General features: G+C 36.9%; 1 protein-coding gene across 2 annotated transcripts in view; it reads left to right on the top strand.

Annotated features, from left to right (window-relative positions):
• Positions 1-16,449, top strand: part of LOC140752056 (membralin) — a 141,506-nt gene that overhangs the window by 13,801 nt on the left and 111,256 nt on the right. For both annotated transcript variants that reach the window (XM_073086202.1, XM_073086201.1), the window contains exon 7: positions 6,855-6,912. In XM_073086202.1, the coding sequence (XP_072942303.1) occupies positions 6,855-6,912 (58 nt within the window). The remainder of the gene's footprint in view (positions 1-6,854; positions 6,913-16,449) is intronic.

A 16,449-nucleotide genomic window follows, 5' to 3' on the forward strand; every position in this document is an offset into this window, starting at 1 on the left:
TGGTTGCTGAGATTGCTGAGAAGTGTGCTGAGATTTTACCTTATGTAAAACCGTTAAAATGCGAAAATGTGTATCGCTAGAAGTCAACGTATCAACTTACGGCGCCGCAATTACGGCATCGGTCGCCGTGGCGAAGTCGTCTACGGTGTCGTAACGTGGGTTTGTGTTTTCACCCTAACACACTATATACATGTGAATGAGCCCTTATGCGTTGGCAGACTAATTCCATATCGCTATGTCACTACGCAGAGAAATTGTATTAATCAATTGTCAAACGGTACCTACGCAATAGCTGACACGGCTATTCGGTTTCATCCGATGCGCCCGTCAAAGCACAAAGTAAATTGAGGTATTTCAGATCCAATTCGGCGTACCTACTGGTATTTATTACTCGAAAATTTGATGCTATTCGATATTGCGTTTTATGAATTCCATGGCCACATTTATGTATTTTGTTTCTAGTATGTTATTGGCTGTATTATTTGTGGTGATTTATGACTCTGTGTTTTAACTGCACCGTGCTTTTTAAACCTGCGGAAAATTGCCGTGAAAATAAATGTTGCTTTCTATTTGAGCGTATCTATTTTGAAGTCTATATAGAACACGTTGAGTACCTGAAGTCGATCATTGATGTGTTGGCACTCTTTAGGACTAAAATATTCTACTCATGTGTAAGTCAGCCAGCATCCACATCCTTCCATTAAAATGCAAAAATCTCCTTTAATTAGGCAAGGCGGTGGTAACTCCGTTCGGACCATAATTGGTCTACCACCGCTTTAAGTTATGTAATTACTACAGTATTTATTGCAGTATCTACCGTGAACTGGGGATTATAATTAATTTTGATTAATAATTGAAAGTGTTGATTATAGTGACTGAATCATTATCACTTATACTGTGCCACATTTATTTATAAGAAGAACAAACACACCAATTGTAGATTATACTCGTATTACAAATTTATTGACATCAAATGAGTGATCTCAATCTATAGTTTAATAAATATGTGGTGCATGATGCATGCATTTACCGAACACTTAAAATGCATTTGGTTGTTGCTGAACAATACTTATTTTCGGTTTGAAATATCGATCGATATGGGTCATAAGCTTAGAGCGTACAATAGGGGTGTGACCGAGTTTAGAGCCGCTATAAAAACTAAAAGCCGATGGGCGGATTACACTCGGGCCGTTGCGCTGCTGTATCGCTCCAGCGCTTCAGTTTTCACATCAAAAGTGAGGCGGCGGAGCGCGATGCAAGCGCACTTTGCGCTGTAAAATATAAAAAATCAAGGAAGCGCTTAAATTTGTATTTTCTTTTTTTTTATATATGTTTGAGCCTATTGCTATTGCTAATCCATCCGTCAATGTTAACAGGTACACTACTAAACATAATTATGTACGTCCTAATTGTTTCCATCCCGGTTAAGTCTGTTCTGTGCCTTCTGCAACTTTTTACAGTAATTAAATCGACATAAAGAAATTACTTAAAACTTATAATATACATAAATATAAACTTATAATATATTTTTATCTACACCGGAAGTTGACCAACAAAACGTTTTCAAAAGTAGATATGAAACAAATTAGGGATCTACATGTTTACGGTCGGTGCCTATATTTTTTTTATATTAAATGTACACTTTTGCCAAGCGGTGACATCAGTCTCGAATATAGTAAAGGCTATTTTGACTATAACTATGTTGGTGTATTACGCTTCACTGATTCAGTTTTCACATCAAACACGCGGCGTTTGCGTTGTAAATGTAAAATATCTCGAAAGCCTTTAAAATGCGTTGTTGATAAAAGGCTAACGAAACTTGCTAAAAAGACTTGCGAAAATATATATGAATGAATGTATGAATGAATTAATGAACGAATGTAGGTATACGCAAGTACATATACTTGCGTATACCTACATTCTACTTGAAGATGGTAGTACCCTTTGTGGTTCGACTCCGGCGGCACCACCGCCACACCTATTTCTGCGTAATAACAGCAGTGTTAGGCGCTGATGTGTTCTGTTTTGAAGGGAGTGGTAAGGGAGACATACTTTTCCGAGGCGTTCCAGCTTAGTCTTTAGGTGTAGAGGCGCATCTGTGGCTGACCTCAGGTAGGAATATCTAATCCTATCTGGGGTTGATTACACATGTCCATGGGCGGCAGTAGCCACTTACTATCAGATGGACTGCATGCTCGTCTGCTACATATAGTAGAGTATAGAAATGTAAAAATATTATTAAGAATTACGTAGTTATAGATTAAGAGGCAAACTAGTCTTATAGAAAATGATAATCCCTTTTTATTAATTTTGGATTATTGATATAAATGGGACACGGCATGGGATTCCCTACGTTGTACGCCTGTGGCACGTCACCGCTACACATATGGTATATGAGGTAGAAACTTTATCGAAGAAGTGATAAGCCACTTTGAGCTTTTTTAAATGGTGTGCGTGAATCAGGTATGATTCCCATTTTGATTTGAAGTTCATAACAGATATATGGGCGGCATTAAATCTCACTATACTCATCTGCCCTCAAAAAATAAATAGATACTAATATCTAATATGAAACATAGGGTAGTTCAAGGTTCTCATCTAGGCCCATGTTTGTTTCTTGTTATTGATTATATAAGTGTAATGAAAAGCCATAATGTTTACTGGCCGCGATTATAATTCAAACATATAGAATTTGTAGATCTATTCGCACTAACTCGAGTCAATGTGAATGCATAGATATAAGGTACATTCAGCGAAGTCGATCGCGTTGTTGCTCAAATGGATCCAATTCGCACTAAGCGTTTCGTTAATGAAATTCAATCGGCGCGGTGCGGGGAGCAAATGATGTGGCGGCGAGATTGATGGCGTTATCCGCCCCGGCCGCCCCGGCATGTGTGATCTGAGATTTCGAAGCCGGAATGCTTTTTGCGAAATGGATTGCAAGTTTGTGCAGTAATGTCCAAGGTGGGGTAGTGATGTGCTACGTTATCTGACATTTTGTAATTAAAGATCTGTTTTGGGGTTCTTGGCTTTTCGTCATATAAACTTGGAATGGTATGAAAATTTTACGTTTTGGCATGGACCATCAATGTAAAATCATTTTGAAAAAGAAGATTTTCAAGAAGACTGAAAGAAATTCGCGAAAATAATTGTTTAAATAATTTCTGGTTTAAAGAGACGTAGAATTAAAGATTAATTTTATATTTGAAGTTTGTATGACAATAGAGCTGATTTATTCACTCAATGTATTATGTGATGATGGTGCTGTTGTATGTATGTAGATCACGGCAAAGCCTAAATAATCCGTACAAATCTCCTACGGCGTCAATTGTAATCAGAGATAGGATTTGTGTATCTTGTGTTACTAAAAAAATAGATTTGTTGATTGAAGACGGCCCTAATAGTACATTACATTATTATACTATTTTATAGCTCGTGTGACATTAACCCGCTTATATCAAGTAATCTAAAAAAACATGATTACTATTTTAAAAGAAAAGTAAAACTAATAGTTTCAATAATTCCATTATTTTTTACATCGAAAGGTAAATTAATTAATTAAGGTAATTCGAAGGTGGTAGAACCCTTTGTGGTTCGACTCCGGCGGCACCACCGCCACATCTATTTCTACCTAATAACAGCAGTGTTAGGCGCTGCTGTGTTCCGGTTTGAAGGGTGTGGTAAGGGAGACAGACTTTTCCGAGGCGTTCCAGCTTAGTCCTCAGGGGTAGCGGCGCATCTGTGGCCGACCTCAGGTAGGAATATCTAATCTTATCTGAGGTTGATTACAGATGTCCATGGGCGGCAGGAGCCACTTACCTTCAGGTGGACTGCATGCTCGTCTTCTACTCCTATATTATAAAAAAAAAACATCAGAATGGAACAAATTCAATATTTAACAAAAAAATAAATGATATATATAAAAAATGAAATAAAAACAATAATTTATTTACCTATTAAAATGTACCTAGTAAAGTGATTATATTGATATTATTTCGATGTTTACACTGTGCGAAAACAATCACAGTTGAGGGTAGTAGGCAAGCGAGTTTTCCGAATCAATTAACACGCTTCTCTACGTCCAAAAAGTACTTATAACCAGACAATATGAACGGTACAGAAAGTGAATATAGTGATGTAAAATAAATTGCCAAAACAATAACCTTTAATTTGTTGCCCAGCAAATCTAAGAAGCCGTATACTGCAGCGTATAACGCTTTCAAAAAATGGCGCAAAGAAAATAAATCTAATTATTTTTGTGAAGACGTCCTTTTGGCATACTTTGCGCAAATATCGACCAAGTACGCTCCACTAAGTTTATGGGCAACGTATTCCATGTTGAAATGCACAATCAACGCGTAAGATCACGTCGATATTGGTAGCTACAACAAGTTGACAACTTTTTTAAAAAAGTATGGTTTGGGATATCGCTCTAAAAATCGCAGAGAAAACATTGCCAAATTTTTAAATGAAGCACCTGATAATATACATTTATTAGAAAAGGTGAGTAAAACCCTAATTATATATGTATACCAGGCACAAATATGTCGATACTTCGACCTAAATACAAAAATATGTACTACAAACACATTTATATACTTTGTAATCAAGATTTGCATAAGGATTGTTTAATATATAGCCACCACACTCATGCAGCTTTTTTTACCACACACACGTATTTATCACACACATGCAACTTGTAAATTATTAAAAACTCTCAACAAATAGTAGCAATAGTGTGCATTTTCGACTTGTTAACTTATTCACGCCTGGTATGGTGGATACGTGCTCAAAAGATAAAATTCATTTTCAGGTAGCTCTTATCTTTGGAATTTCTGGAGCATTGAGAAGAGAAGAGTTCGTGAACATCACCGTCGGCGACGTTAAAAAAGTGGAAGACGATGTACTTCCCGTACAAGTACCATGAACCAAAAATTAAGTACCAAGGTCTTTCACTATAACGAATGATTTATTTCATTATTGCTGGAAATATCGCCAGGCATGACCGGAACATTGTTCTAATGACAGATTTTTTCTCCGGCATACGATAGAGGCATGCAATGAACAAGCTAAATATTTACATCTGCACGACGCTCAAAATTTCACAGGGCATAGCTTTCGAAGGACGTCGGCAACTCTATTAGTCGACGGTGGTGCCGATATCACAACGTTACAGAGGCACGGAGGTTGGAAATCGGCGACGGTCGCTTTCGGGTACATTGCGGACTCCGTAAACAATAAAAAAAGGATTTGTGAGCAAATTACCAATGGAATGGAAATTGTAAAACGCACTAAAACGATTGGTGCCGATATAATATCAGAACCTTCGAATTCTCGCCTGAACTTTTCTAAAAAAATTTCAAGCAACGAGAATGGTGCTTCAACCACGAGAGCGTCTACATCTTTGTTGAGGGAAAAAAAAGAGATACCATCAGGTACTTTTTTTTTTTTTGTTCACGAGGGGGAACCTTCAAAAGGTACCTGGCGCCGTGGGAGCGACGCAGGGTTATGTGGGATTTTTACCCCCCCGGTGGCCGTCCTCAGCGCTGCGTAGAGGGCTCCGGGATCTCCAAAGGAACGCAACAGGAGTCCTCTTAGCGCGTTGTCCCGTCGGGCTCTGCCCAGGTGAGCTTGACGCTCGCCACACCATCTGGTGCGTACGACGGTATGCGACCACACATACCGCCGCCCTTCCCGGGGTCGCTTACCGAGCGGTTCGAGCTCCCACTTACCGCCCGCAAGCCCCCTTTTAGTCGCCTCTTACGATAGGCAGGGGATACCGTAGCCCTATTCTGGTCCCGAAACTACAGGGGCACAGCGCCTGGGGCCTTTACGTACGCCCGCGGCGACTCCTCCTCCGAGCCGGTTCAGCGCGCTCCCTTGCTCGTTCGGCGTCTTCCTTCGCGGACATGACTGCCTCGCAGAAGGTGAACCATCAGGTACTATCGACGAGTTGTCGGCTTCTTTAATGTATGAGGCGAAAACCGTCTCTGAGATCCAATCGGAGCAGTCAAAAGGAGCTATTTTTTTATCATCAAGATATCAGCTTATACATTCAAAATTTGCCAATGAGGCGACGCATTTTAGTTTTCATAATTGTAATGTAACTATTAATAAAAGACTATTCACGACTGAAAGAGTAAGGCCGTTCAAACTGAGGAAAAATATTAAAAAAATATATTGTTTATATTTAAAAACATAGTGTCTTAGTATTTTAATTTCAACAAGTGTTTCCGTTTATGTTCATTTTGTAATAAGAATAGTGAAATGATTAAACTATTAGTATGTTGTTGCAGTGTTTTATTTGTTTTAAAATGGTATACACAATGGTAAGATCAGATCATAAATACACTCAAAATAAAATATTAACATAATTATTCCTTTAAACAAAATAATCCTTACACACTTTTAATTTTCAAATGACATTTAAAAGTGTGAGACCTTCATAGCGATGTTTATTTTTTACAAGTGTGAGGGTAGTCGTACGGTGTAAAAATCGGCTACTTTGGACACGGACAAGCGTGGCTAAAATGCGGGTTTTAGTTCACAGAGTGCAATAAAAATATTAATGTACTTCATTCTTATATCTTTTTCCCATTGAAGTACTACAGCATAAAAGTGGTTATAATCACAAAACGGCACGTTAAAAAGGCTCTATGATGCGTACAAAACATTTTTTTTGTAAATACTTCACACCATTTACACTTCGTTTTTAACATAAAATTGTTAAATGTATTAAAGGGGCATAGAGTACATACATGCGTTATTTTTACGGACATGTGAATGCGGAATGGACTAATAAAACTTTACTTTTGCATTCGAAATGAACATACAATTGTGTTCTGTTGTTTCAGACCGTTTCCATATCGATGCTCCTGCGGTACGCCCACCACCAGATATTCGTTTTTATTGGTAAGTCTATTTTTGGAAAAATATTTTTTTAATATTTTCAACATTTTTTATATGCAGTTATAAAGTCTTAATTGCGTAGAAAAGCCTAAGTAACCCTTTATGTATAGAAGCTCTATATGATATAAATCACAGACGGGTTTTTACTCATGCAAACTAAATTGGGTAGCCTCATGTAAAATGTTTTAACGTCTTCAAAAGAAAACGAGCCAGCGTGTTATAAGTCTAAAGTAAGGACTATTGTTATAAGTCTAAAGTAAGGACGTTGAAACATACATTTGCATTTTGCATAAGTACGAGTACATAAACCATACAATATGAACGTTTAAGTAAATGTCTTATTTTTTTCATAACATCTTTTTTTTGGAAAGTGTTAGGTATGTATTATCACGAAATCGAAGTAATTTATACTGGAATAACTATAGTGATTTAAAAAAGTAACTTATTGAGACAGACTATATTCCAAGACCTTTAATTCCATCTAAAGGTTCTTCAACTCAATTAAAGTATTTCTTAAAAGGAGAAATAATACAAAATTTATCTCTTCAATTTATTACCGTGCTTTGATTTTTTTGCTTATTCTGTTACTAATTAATCTACCTCGTCTTAGTCGATTTCTCCCCACGTTTCCATTTCCAATTTATTTATTAGTCTCGTCAATACTACCACGCGCACTTCGATTGCAAATCTTAATGCTAAGTTTTTTATTTTTTCGGCTAGACTTGGCTTATGGTTCATTTACACCAATCAGCGTGTCCAGCGAGTTTTGTCGCAGGCAAAGTGGTATTATCTTAGACAATGTGTATTAATAATATTTGGTAGTGACCGGTCGAAACTGGTTTTACAGCCGAAATCGAAGGTTCGGTTTCTGACATAGTTTCGGCTGAAACCGAAAGCGAAAGTTTTAAAGATTTATGAAAATTTACACAATTTCTTGGAATTAAAAAAAATTCACACTCTTAAAAGAATTTTTATAAGACACCTTTATTAAAATACTACATTTTTGATCCAATGGGTGTATATAAAAAAGAAAACAAAAATGTAAATTGTCAGACGTGGTTCGTCAGTGTACTGATGGTAAAGTTAGCTAGAATGGAATATTAGTCGAAGGTCCTACAGTCGAAATCAACCTGAAATTTTGAATGTGTGTTTCGGTTGAGCCGAAAGATTAAGCCAATTTTTGACCGAAACCGAAACTTTCACCGATATGTGCCGTGCATGTCAAAATATTTTACAGAAGAGTATTATTTTGTCTGCTACGGCCAGTGTCTGATACGTTCAATGTTTGTGTCTACAAAGTTTGCAAACGGGGCCCTAATACGTAAAATACGGTGCAATTATGAGTTGTTGGAATTCATTTCGTGTTTCTGTGAAAAATTCTCGAGCCGTGAGCCGGCTCAGGGCCAATCTCTTTGTAATAACAATAATTGCGTATAGCGCCCGCGGCCGCGTCCCACCCCGGGCCCGGCTTGTTCCTGAAAAATAAAAATACGGATTTACCTAGCCGCCTCCCCCCACTTTGATCCGGCAATTAGCCAATAGAGATAATTTGTTTCTTTCCTTCTCCGAGCTCCGCTACTTGGCTTTCTTCACCTTCCATGCGATGATTGTTTTGAAATTTTCCAATTTAATTTTTTACGTGGAAATGAAAAATCACAATATCCTCCCTCTATTGTATTAGCAATCTTCGCGCTGGAGATTGCAGATCATCCAGGATTGTCTTTGAATTTTTATAGAGGAGAACAATTTACTCCATTTATTGTAGTGAGCGTCTGAGTTAATATTATTTTTCATTTTATTTTATTCTAACAAGAAATCTTTTATTTGCATATAATTTACTTAAAAAAATCATATACGTAAAATATAACAAATGGTTGACTGTGTATGACGTAGACTAATGCCACGTTCATATGATTGCGAAACCTTAACAAGCCGTCACAAATTCAAATGTAAGCGTAGAGTTTAGACTTGTTTTGTGTAGGTTTGCAAACGCTTGTTTGCCGTAAGTGCCAGGCTTAGGTACGAACGCAACATATGTCAATTTCTTATACTGCGCCCACATGCTTGCCAAACCTTAACAAAACTATAAAAAATCAAACGTGGGGATAGTGTTTGACTTTGTTTATGTTTGAAGTTTTCGGCAAGTGTAATATGTAAACGCATAAGAAAAGAGAACTGTAATGGGTAGTTTTTTTTTTGTATTATATACGTTAATTTTCATAGAGCAACAGTTCCCATACGATTTCCTAGTTCTGACACAATCCGCTAGGGGCGCTGATTGGAATTTGTATGGGCAAATACGTAAACAAATACAGTCATATTTGTCGAAAGGTAAAAACTCCTGGTAAGGGTACAGTTAACATGACAATGTCAATATTATTTGATTCCACGGCAATAATGATCACATATTTCATAATAAATAATATATTTTTACGCACATATACTTTCCATTGAAATATTTCGTGTATAATGATATCGAATTCTCAGAAGGAAAAAGAGATTTTTATCCGCCTTAAGTAGCTCTTAGCGGGAGTTTGTAGAATAAACTATTGAAACTCACAATATCGGATGAGGGTAAATCTTTTCAATGGGATCCAGTTGGTCGTCATGGCGACTCATCCCTGCCTCGTGAAGTATTTTGGGGTGTATAAGTATACCTATAATCGGTCGGACAAATAAATTATCTTCGGTGGTATATTGATTTGGATTTTATTAGCTGTTTTTCAGTAGTTATTTTTTTACGTGCTATTCCAGTTTTGTTACTTTAAGGAACAAGTTGTGCCGAAATACGTTAGTTACGACTACTTGCGATATCTCGTGATAAGAGGGCTACACATAAAACAAAACTTAATATTAAGTGTTGACGATTTTTTTTTCGTGTTTGTACACCTTTTTTTTACGAGGAGAAACCTTCAAAAGGTACCTGATGCCGTGGGAGCGACCCTGGGTTATGTGAGATTTTTAGCGCACTAAATCCCTGTGGCTGTCCTCAACGCTTGGTGGAGAACTCCGGGATCTCCAACGGAACACAACCGGAGTGCTCCAAGCGCGATGTCCCGATCGGGCTCTGCCGTGGGAGAGCTGTTTTCTCTCCTCCTTCACCATGTAGTGTTTACGATGGTATGCGACCACATATACCGCCGTCCTTCCCGGGCGCTTACTGGACGGTTTGAGCTCCCACTCTTGCCGCCCGCAACTCTGGAAGCCCCCTTTAGTCGCCTCATACGACAGGCAGAGGATACCGTAACCGTAACCCTATTCTAGTCCCGGAACTACAGGGACATTGTCAAGTTTACCTAACGACACTTGGCAAGCGTGATGGACTATGACCTAAAACAGATTGTGTGATGATGTGTCATTTTAATGACGTACTCGTGCGTATGAATCAGAAATTCATACAACTCAGCTCATACACAATTGAACTTTACTAATTAATTGTATTTTGAATTTCAACCAAATATTTAGCGTAAAATGAAAGTCAATGTCCAATTCATTAGGCAACGCCATTAGTTTCGATCCGGTGTTGATTTAATTGCAGCTATTGTTTACGCGTTGATGGAGATGTGTCATATTCGGGTAACTAGTTTTTGCCGCGACTTTGTTGTTGCGATTTTTGCAAAATTCATTTTCTTTATAAATGAATTTTCTTAACATACATACATGGTTATATATTATAACTATATACAGGGTGAATTTTTAAAACGGGCCTTCAGGGCCAAATCCGAAACTATAAGGATTAGCGAAAAATGCTGAAAGGAGTTACGAGGCCGATTTTGATAAAAACTAAAACTGCATCATTACTTTTTTAAAATAACTTTTTCCCTAGCCGGGAATCGAACGAGTTCATTTTGAAAAAAAATGCACCCTCTATATTATTCCACTATCTGATAGTGTTGCTTATAAGGATCAAGTCAAAAACATCAAGTTTTAAAAAGCTTTTTGAAAGGCATATTTTTATAAAATGTAATCCTCTCAGTTAGAGGTCAGTAAAAAAGTCCATTAGCGACTTAACATCAAGCATGGCCTTTGCTGAGTCTATTTTTCACTAGAAATATATTTTTTTGTTTATTATTTGTTCTTAATGTTACCATTTAACATTCAGTTATGCCCAGAATGCGTGTCATTATGGCCCTTTAAACAATAAGCAAGTTTGCAAAAGCTTCACAGTTATAATAATTCCTTTCGGTTTTTATATCGTCGTTAATTTTCATATAACGAAAAGCAATCTTCCTCAGCAATGTTTAGTATGCACAGACGGTATTTTAGATGTTATTGGCATATCTTTCAACGATTGGCTTGTTTTCATACGGATGCTTGGTCATAATATGACAAAAGGACCGCAATTCACGGAATGCGACGAACAAAACCACTATAGCTGCAACATCGCGCACGGTTTAATTGTCTGTGTAAATTCTGTTGAGTTCTATATTTGGATATTGTTTCAGGGAAATTATTTGTAACAGTAAAATGATAATTATTTTGATTTACGTTTCTTTTGTTATGAAATCAGGGATAATACTTGCTACGTACTGAGCGATAATGATGTCCTAGATAAGATAAAAGTCAATAGACATAATAATTGCAGGTGAATATTAAGACAGATAGGTTCTTTGGTATGCATTTCCGCCCGATATTTGTGAGGTGGCTAGCATCCGTAGCTCTAATCCTTACCTGGTATCAATCCATATAAAAGCAGCTTAGCTACTAGAACTAAGCTAAACAATGAAAATTAAGCAATCCTGTTGGTGCATTTGATGGTATCCGAGGCTTAGCTTCCTCGTGGAAAGACACCCTAACGCTGTTGTTCTTTAAGCTTAGAATAGGTAATTGATCAATTGATGTTTCGTACATACATTTTTCTCTCAACGTATCTACATACATATAATCCATTACAGTTTTGCATTACATGTTTTGGAAAAATATGTAATGCAAAACTGTTATGTATTGGATAACTACGATGGGAAAAAATGATTTAAAATGTTATAGCTAAATATCGAAATTACATTCCATAATATTTCGAATTCTTCACCGCCGTTTTCTGAATATTTCACAAAATAAAAGAATGCTCGGTTTTTCATTTTACTCGTTAGCTGTTCACTGTTTATTTTCGCACAAAAATATTACAAGGAATGTATAGAAAAATCCTTTTGCAAATTAGCCGAATTCCCGGTAAATGTTTTCACATTAATTTGTTTTTACCTCTCGGTTACCTTGGTAATAATACCCGTTCGGAAGATTTCCATGGAGTATTGACGGGCAAAAAAGGCTTGAACATTTGCATAATTAAATATCGGAATTAACTCGGCGATCTCGAGAAGATAATTAAGTGTACTAGGAGGGAATCCGATGGTATTTTTTTATCACTGTTTTTGTCTCATTTCCACGAGACATCGTTAATATTTAATTCTGGGAAGAACAATTTCAGGTTGCTTTCATGTCGCTGCTTGCGGTTAGAAAAAACAAACTTTCTCTTTGAAATCTTGTGATAATATGAACGATTTTCCCTTTGATATGAGAGATGTTTAGTGAAGACAAAGAAGCAGTTTTATCAGCACACATATACGTGTTGGAATTAACAAATCGCGAAGGTATCATTAACAGCATTAAGGAATTATATTTATAGTTAGACCACATGTTACGGTATTTTTCTAACTAATTTGCGATTTCCTTTTGTAATACAGATAAAATTTATGTATTTAATAGATTTCATTTAATTTGAAACAAATATAAAATAATTTGTGAAATGACGCACGTTACGATGTTTCCCTCTAGCGTCGGGGTATTTTTGTTTCCCACATGACTACCGAAATATCAGGCATTCTTCGACTCGAACAGGAACAGAAGCGTGGGAGTTTGGATTCCATACTGGGCTATTATGTCACGCGTATATTTAAACGTAGATACAAATATTTACTACGTACGTATTGCGAGTGAAAATGATATATTCTCGGGTGAAGTGAGCAATTTTCCCTCAAATTACGTGCCTTTTACTTGCGGGCTTTCGTCCGCGCATTGAGGAGCCGAATGTCGCGGTACGTGTACGTTCGATCGGCAATTTCCACTAGTTATTTGTCGACACGTTTGCTTGGCTTCCGACGAGTGGTTGCTCGTATATTGCTGTGTACGCTCGGAAAATATGCCGTTCGACGAATATCATGTTTGCCTACAATAGGTATGGACAATCTTTTTAAAGTTGCGGGCTCTTAAAGATGTTAACGGAATCGTGGAATTTACAATACATGAAAATAGTATAAAGTGGGTTCTCGAAGGTCGTACATAACGCAATGCTATAGGGTGGGTTTGAGCTGTCCGCTGAAAATAGGTGAAATGAAGAGCAAAGGTCTTTGCCCGCCCCCTACAATGTCCCGATTATAATTTTGCCGCCCAAGAAATACTCGTAGGTTGCGAAAAAAGTCTTCTATATACCACCAGAACCATTGTGATATTTTCATCAAAGTTGAAACGAGTCATATAATTTCTATTGTCACGAGTCCTAAAAATATGTGACATCCATAACGATTATGAGAAATCAGCCTCTAAAAAGATGTAGGTACATCTACCTATATGTTAAGTAAAACATGCTCAATCGACAATTTCCAGAAGTTATTTGTCGTAACATTTGTACGGCTTTGCATCCGCTCGGAGGCGGATCGCTTTGCTCCTTTTGAACGCACATTCGTTCCGCTAATGAGAGCATTTCGATTTTTAGTGTTGTGTAGGTAAACTTAAAAAGTCAATGTTGTTTTAATAATTACTTTGTAAATTTCTTAATAACTATGTACATTTGTTTAGGTATCGTTTAATATAGGAGATATGTATGGTGGTCGAAATAATGAACTTGTTTCTATCATATGGTATGTGATACGTGTAGTATTGCGTGAGAAGGATAATATCTATACTAATATTATAAAGAGGAAAACTTTGTTTGTTTGTTTGATTGTAATGAATAGGCTCAAAAACTACTGAACCGATTTTAAAAATTCTTTCACTATTCGAAAGCTACATTATCCACGAGTAACATAGGCTATATTTTATATGAAATATATTTGATAAATAGATTTTGAGGCGGTACAAAGTTTGCCGGGTCAGCTAGTATATAATAATCCGGTACAAGCTAAGTGAAAACATTCATTTTAAAACTTGAAAAACTTAGAATCACAGATTTAGTGCGCATATCAATTCAATAACTTAAGTAACAGTTTTCTCACATACATGCGAATCTTAAACCCATGAACGGAAGAAAGTGCGATTAGTAATATTATTCTTCTCACTAACAAATACATTCATGAAAGTAAAGTAAGAAAAAGAAAGTGAAGCCGTCGTTAGTGAGCACAACTTATGAGCTTCGTGCTTTTGTAAATGTAAAGTAGGTACAGGTGTAAGGTGTAAGGTAGATACATACTACAATCTAAAATGAAGCTTAGAAGAAAATATTGCGGTCTTTGAATTCGTATGAAAGGCTTTCCATGTATCAAAATACGGTTATACTTGAATTTATTTCCTCTGGAGTAAAACGTGGCGCATTGTTGAATTTCAAAATGCTTTCATATTCTTCCTTGAGAATTTTCTCTTAATGTACTTTTCATAACATCGGACAATTAATTTAGTGACTAAGATACTACAAAGAAATTTGAAGGTTTCAAAGAACATGTTGGACAACTTTCGGATATGAATCGGAGATTTCCCGTAAATTTCAATGTTAGTAAAACTACTACGGATCGACCAGGGTACTACAATCGCCACCTCTATTTCTAGCGTGAAGAAATTCTTGCTTTTCGGTGGAAGGATGTGAAAGGTTCAACTGTATGCTAGTTTACTACTTTGGTCCTATAAAAAATCTAATATACATGTAATTTCTAGAATCCGAAACGCTTGCCAATGAATCTAATCTAATAATAATAAGTCTGATGATGTAAGTTTGATCTTAGATATAGGTGCGTAATGCGTATACAAATTTTTTATCCAAACGTACATCTGGTTTTCGAGATACCAAAATAAGCCCACCTTAAGAGATCAATGAGGGTTAAAGCATGTTTTCACTATACAAATAATATTTTTGAAGAAAATATCGTACTTAAAAGGAAAGCGTACACGAGTACCTTTTGTTAAGTAGCGTATCGAAACGATACTTCAAGATGCTTTTAAAATGAAGGTACATTTCTTGCGTAGGTTTATAGATCCCTTAAGTATCTAATTTGCAAATTTTTGCTGCCATAAGGCGATTTGTGATGTAATTTGTTCAATTATTACGTTTTCAAATAGAGCGCAATATTCCGTAGCAATAAAGCATTAGGAGGTATCAGGGTGGGAAGGAAAATAAGCAGATAATAATAATGTGCCGAAGTCAATAAAATGTGATGCCTTTTCGCCGCGACTTTCAAAATAGATTGATCAATCTCCTCGGAGGCGCTTGTTACGTTATAATTTATTTTTCGCTATACGTATCAGACACGTAAATTGGCCCCTAACGAGCACGTGGAGTACGTTGCGTATTGGGTAAACATTTTTATGTGATGATCCTTAATAAGCAGTCGTTTTTTATACAGAATGAAAAATATTCTGTGCGAATACGCGAATGGAAATATGTATCAGAAAATGTTGTTTTAAAGTAATTTATTTCGGGATTAATTTTAACTTTTGCCTGGAAACATCGTGAATACCGTTTCTAAATACAAATACAAATACAAAAAGCGAAATACGGTTCAAACGAGTAAGGTTTAAAGGCGGTACCTTTTTCATTATTGTCCCTTTCATGTATATTTATCGTAGCGTCGCAAAAATAGTGTAACGATATTCGTTAGAGCGCGGCATAATTCTGTGTAACTGTAGCAATCCGGTTCATTTTTCCTCGGCTATCTCGTATTTCTGTCTAATTAAGGGCACGGTGCCCGGGGCGAAGTCGCAGCTTACCTCCGGTGTGCTAACAACCGTTCCTAGCCGGCTTTAATGCCAATTACCTGCGCTCCTCTGTTCCGAGCGTCAAGTATCGCCGTTGTGTCGGGAGATTCACCTCACTTCATGATAAAATTCCCCTTCACAATTAATTGCTCCTTACAAGCCAGATCTTTGAGTGATGACACTTAAAATAAAGCTCTCTTTGCATTTTATGATCTTGGCAAATCATAAGTTGTTCGAATGAAGAAATTTTTTATATGATATAGGAGTAGCAGACGAGCAATGCAGTCCACCTGATGGTATGTGGCAACTGCTGCCCATGGACATCTGTAATACACCCCAGATAGGATTAGATATTCCTATCTGACATCGGTCACAGATGCGCCGCTACCCCTGAGGACTAAGCTGGAACGCCTCGGAAAAGTACGAGGGTGCGTTTTTAAGTCCGCGGAATGGCAGGGTTGGAGGGGGGATAGCGGGCTCGTTAAGGGCGGTACGTGTTAAGTGACTCATAAATAGTATAAATATAAAGTTTTATCACAATTGCATCATTAGTTTTAAAACTATCGACAATTAAACAACTCAATCCGGAAGAAAATTGGAAGTATGGAGAAAATCGAGCATCGCGCCGTTATAAAGTTCCTT

Source organism: Epargyreus clarus, unplaced genomic scaffold (genome assembly GCF_041222505.1).
Source record: "Epargyreus clarus isolate Ecla_fem2 unplaced genomic scaffold, WU_Ecla_fem_2.2 ptg000024l, whole genome shotgun sequence".
NCBI lineage: Eukaryota > Metazoa > Arthropoda > Insecta > Lepidoptera > Hesperiidae > Epargyreus > Epargyreus clarus.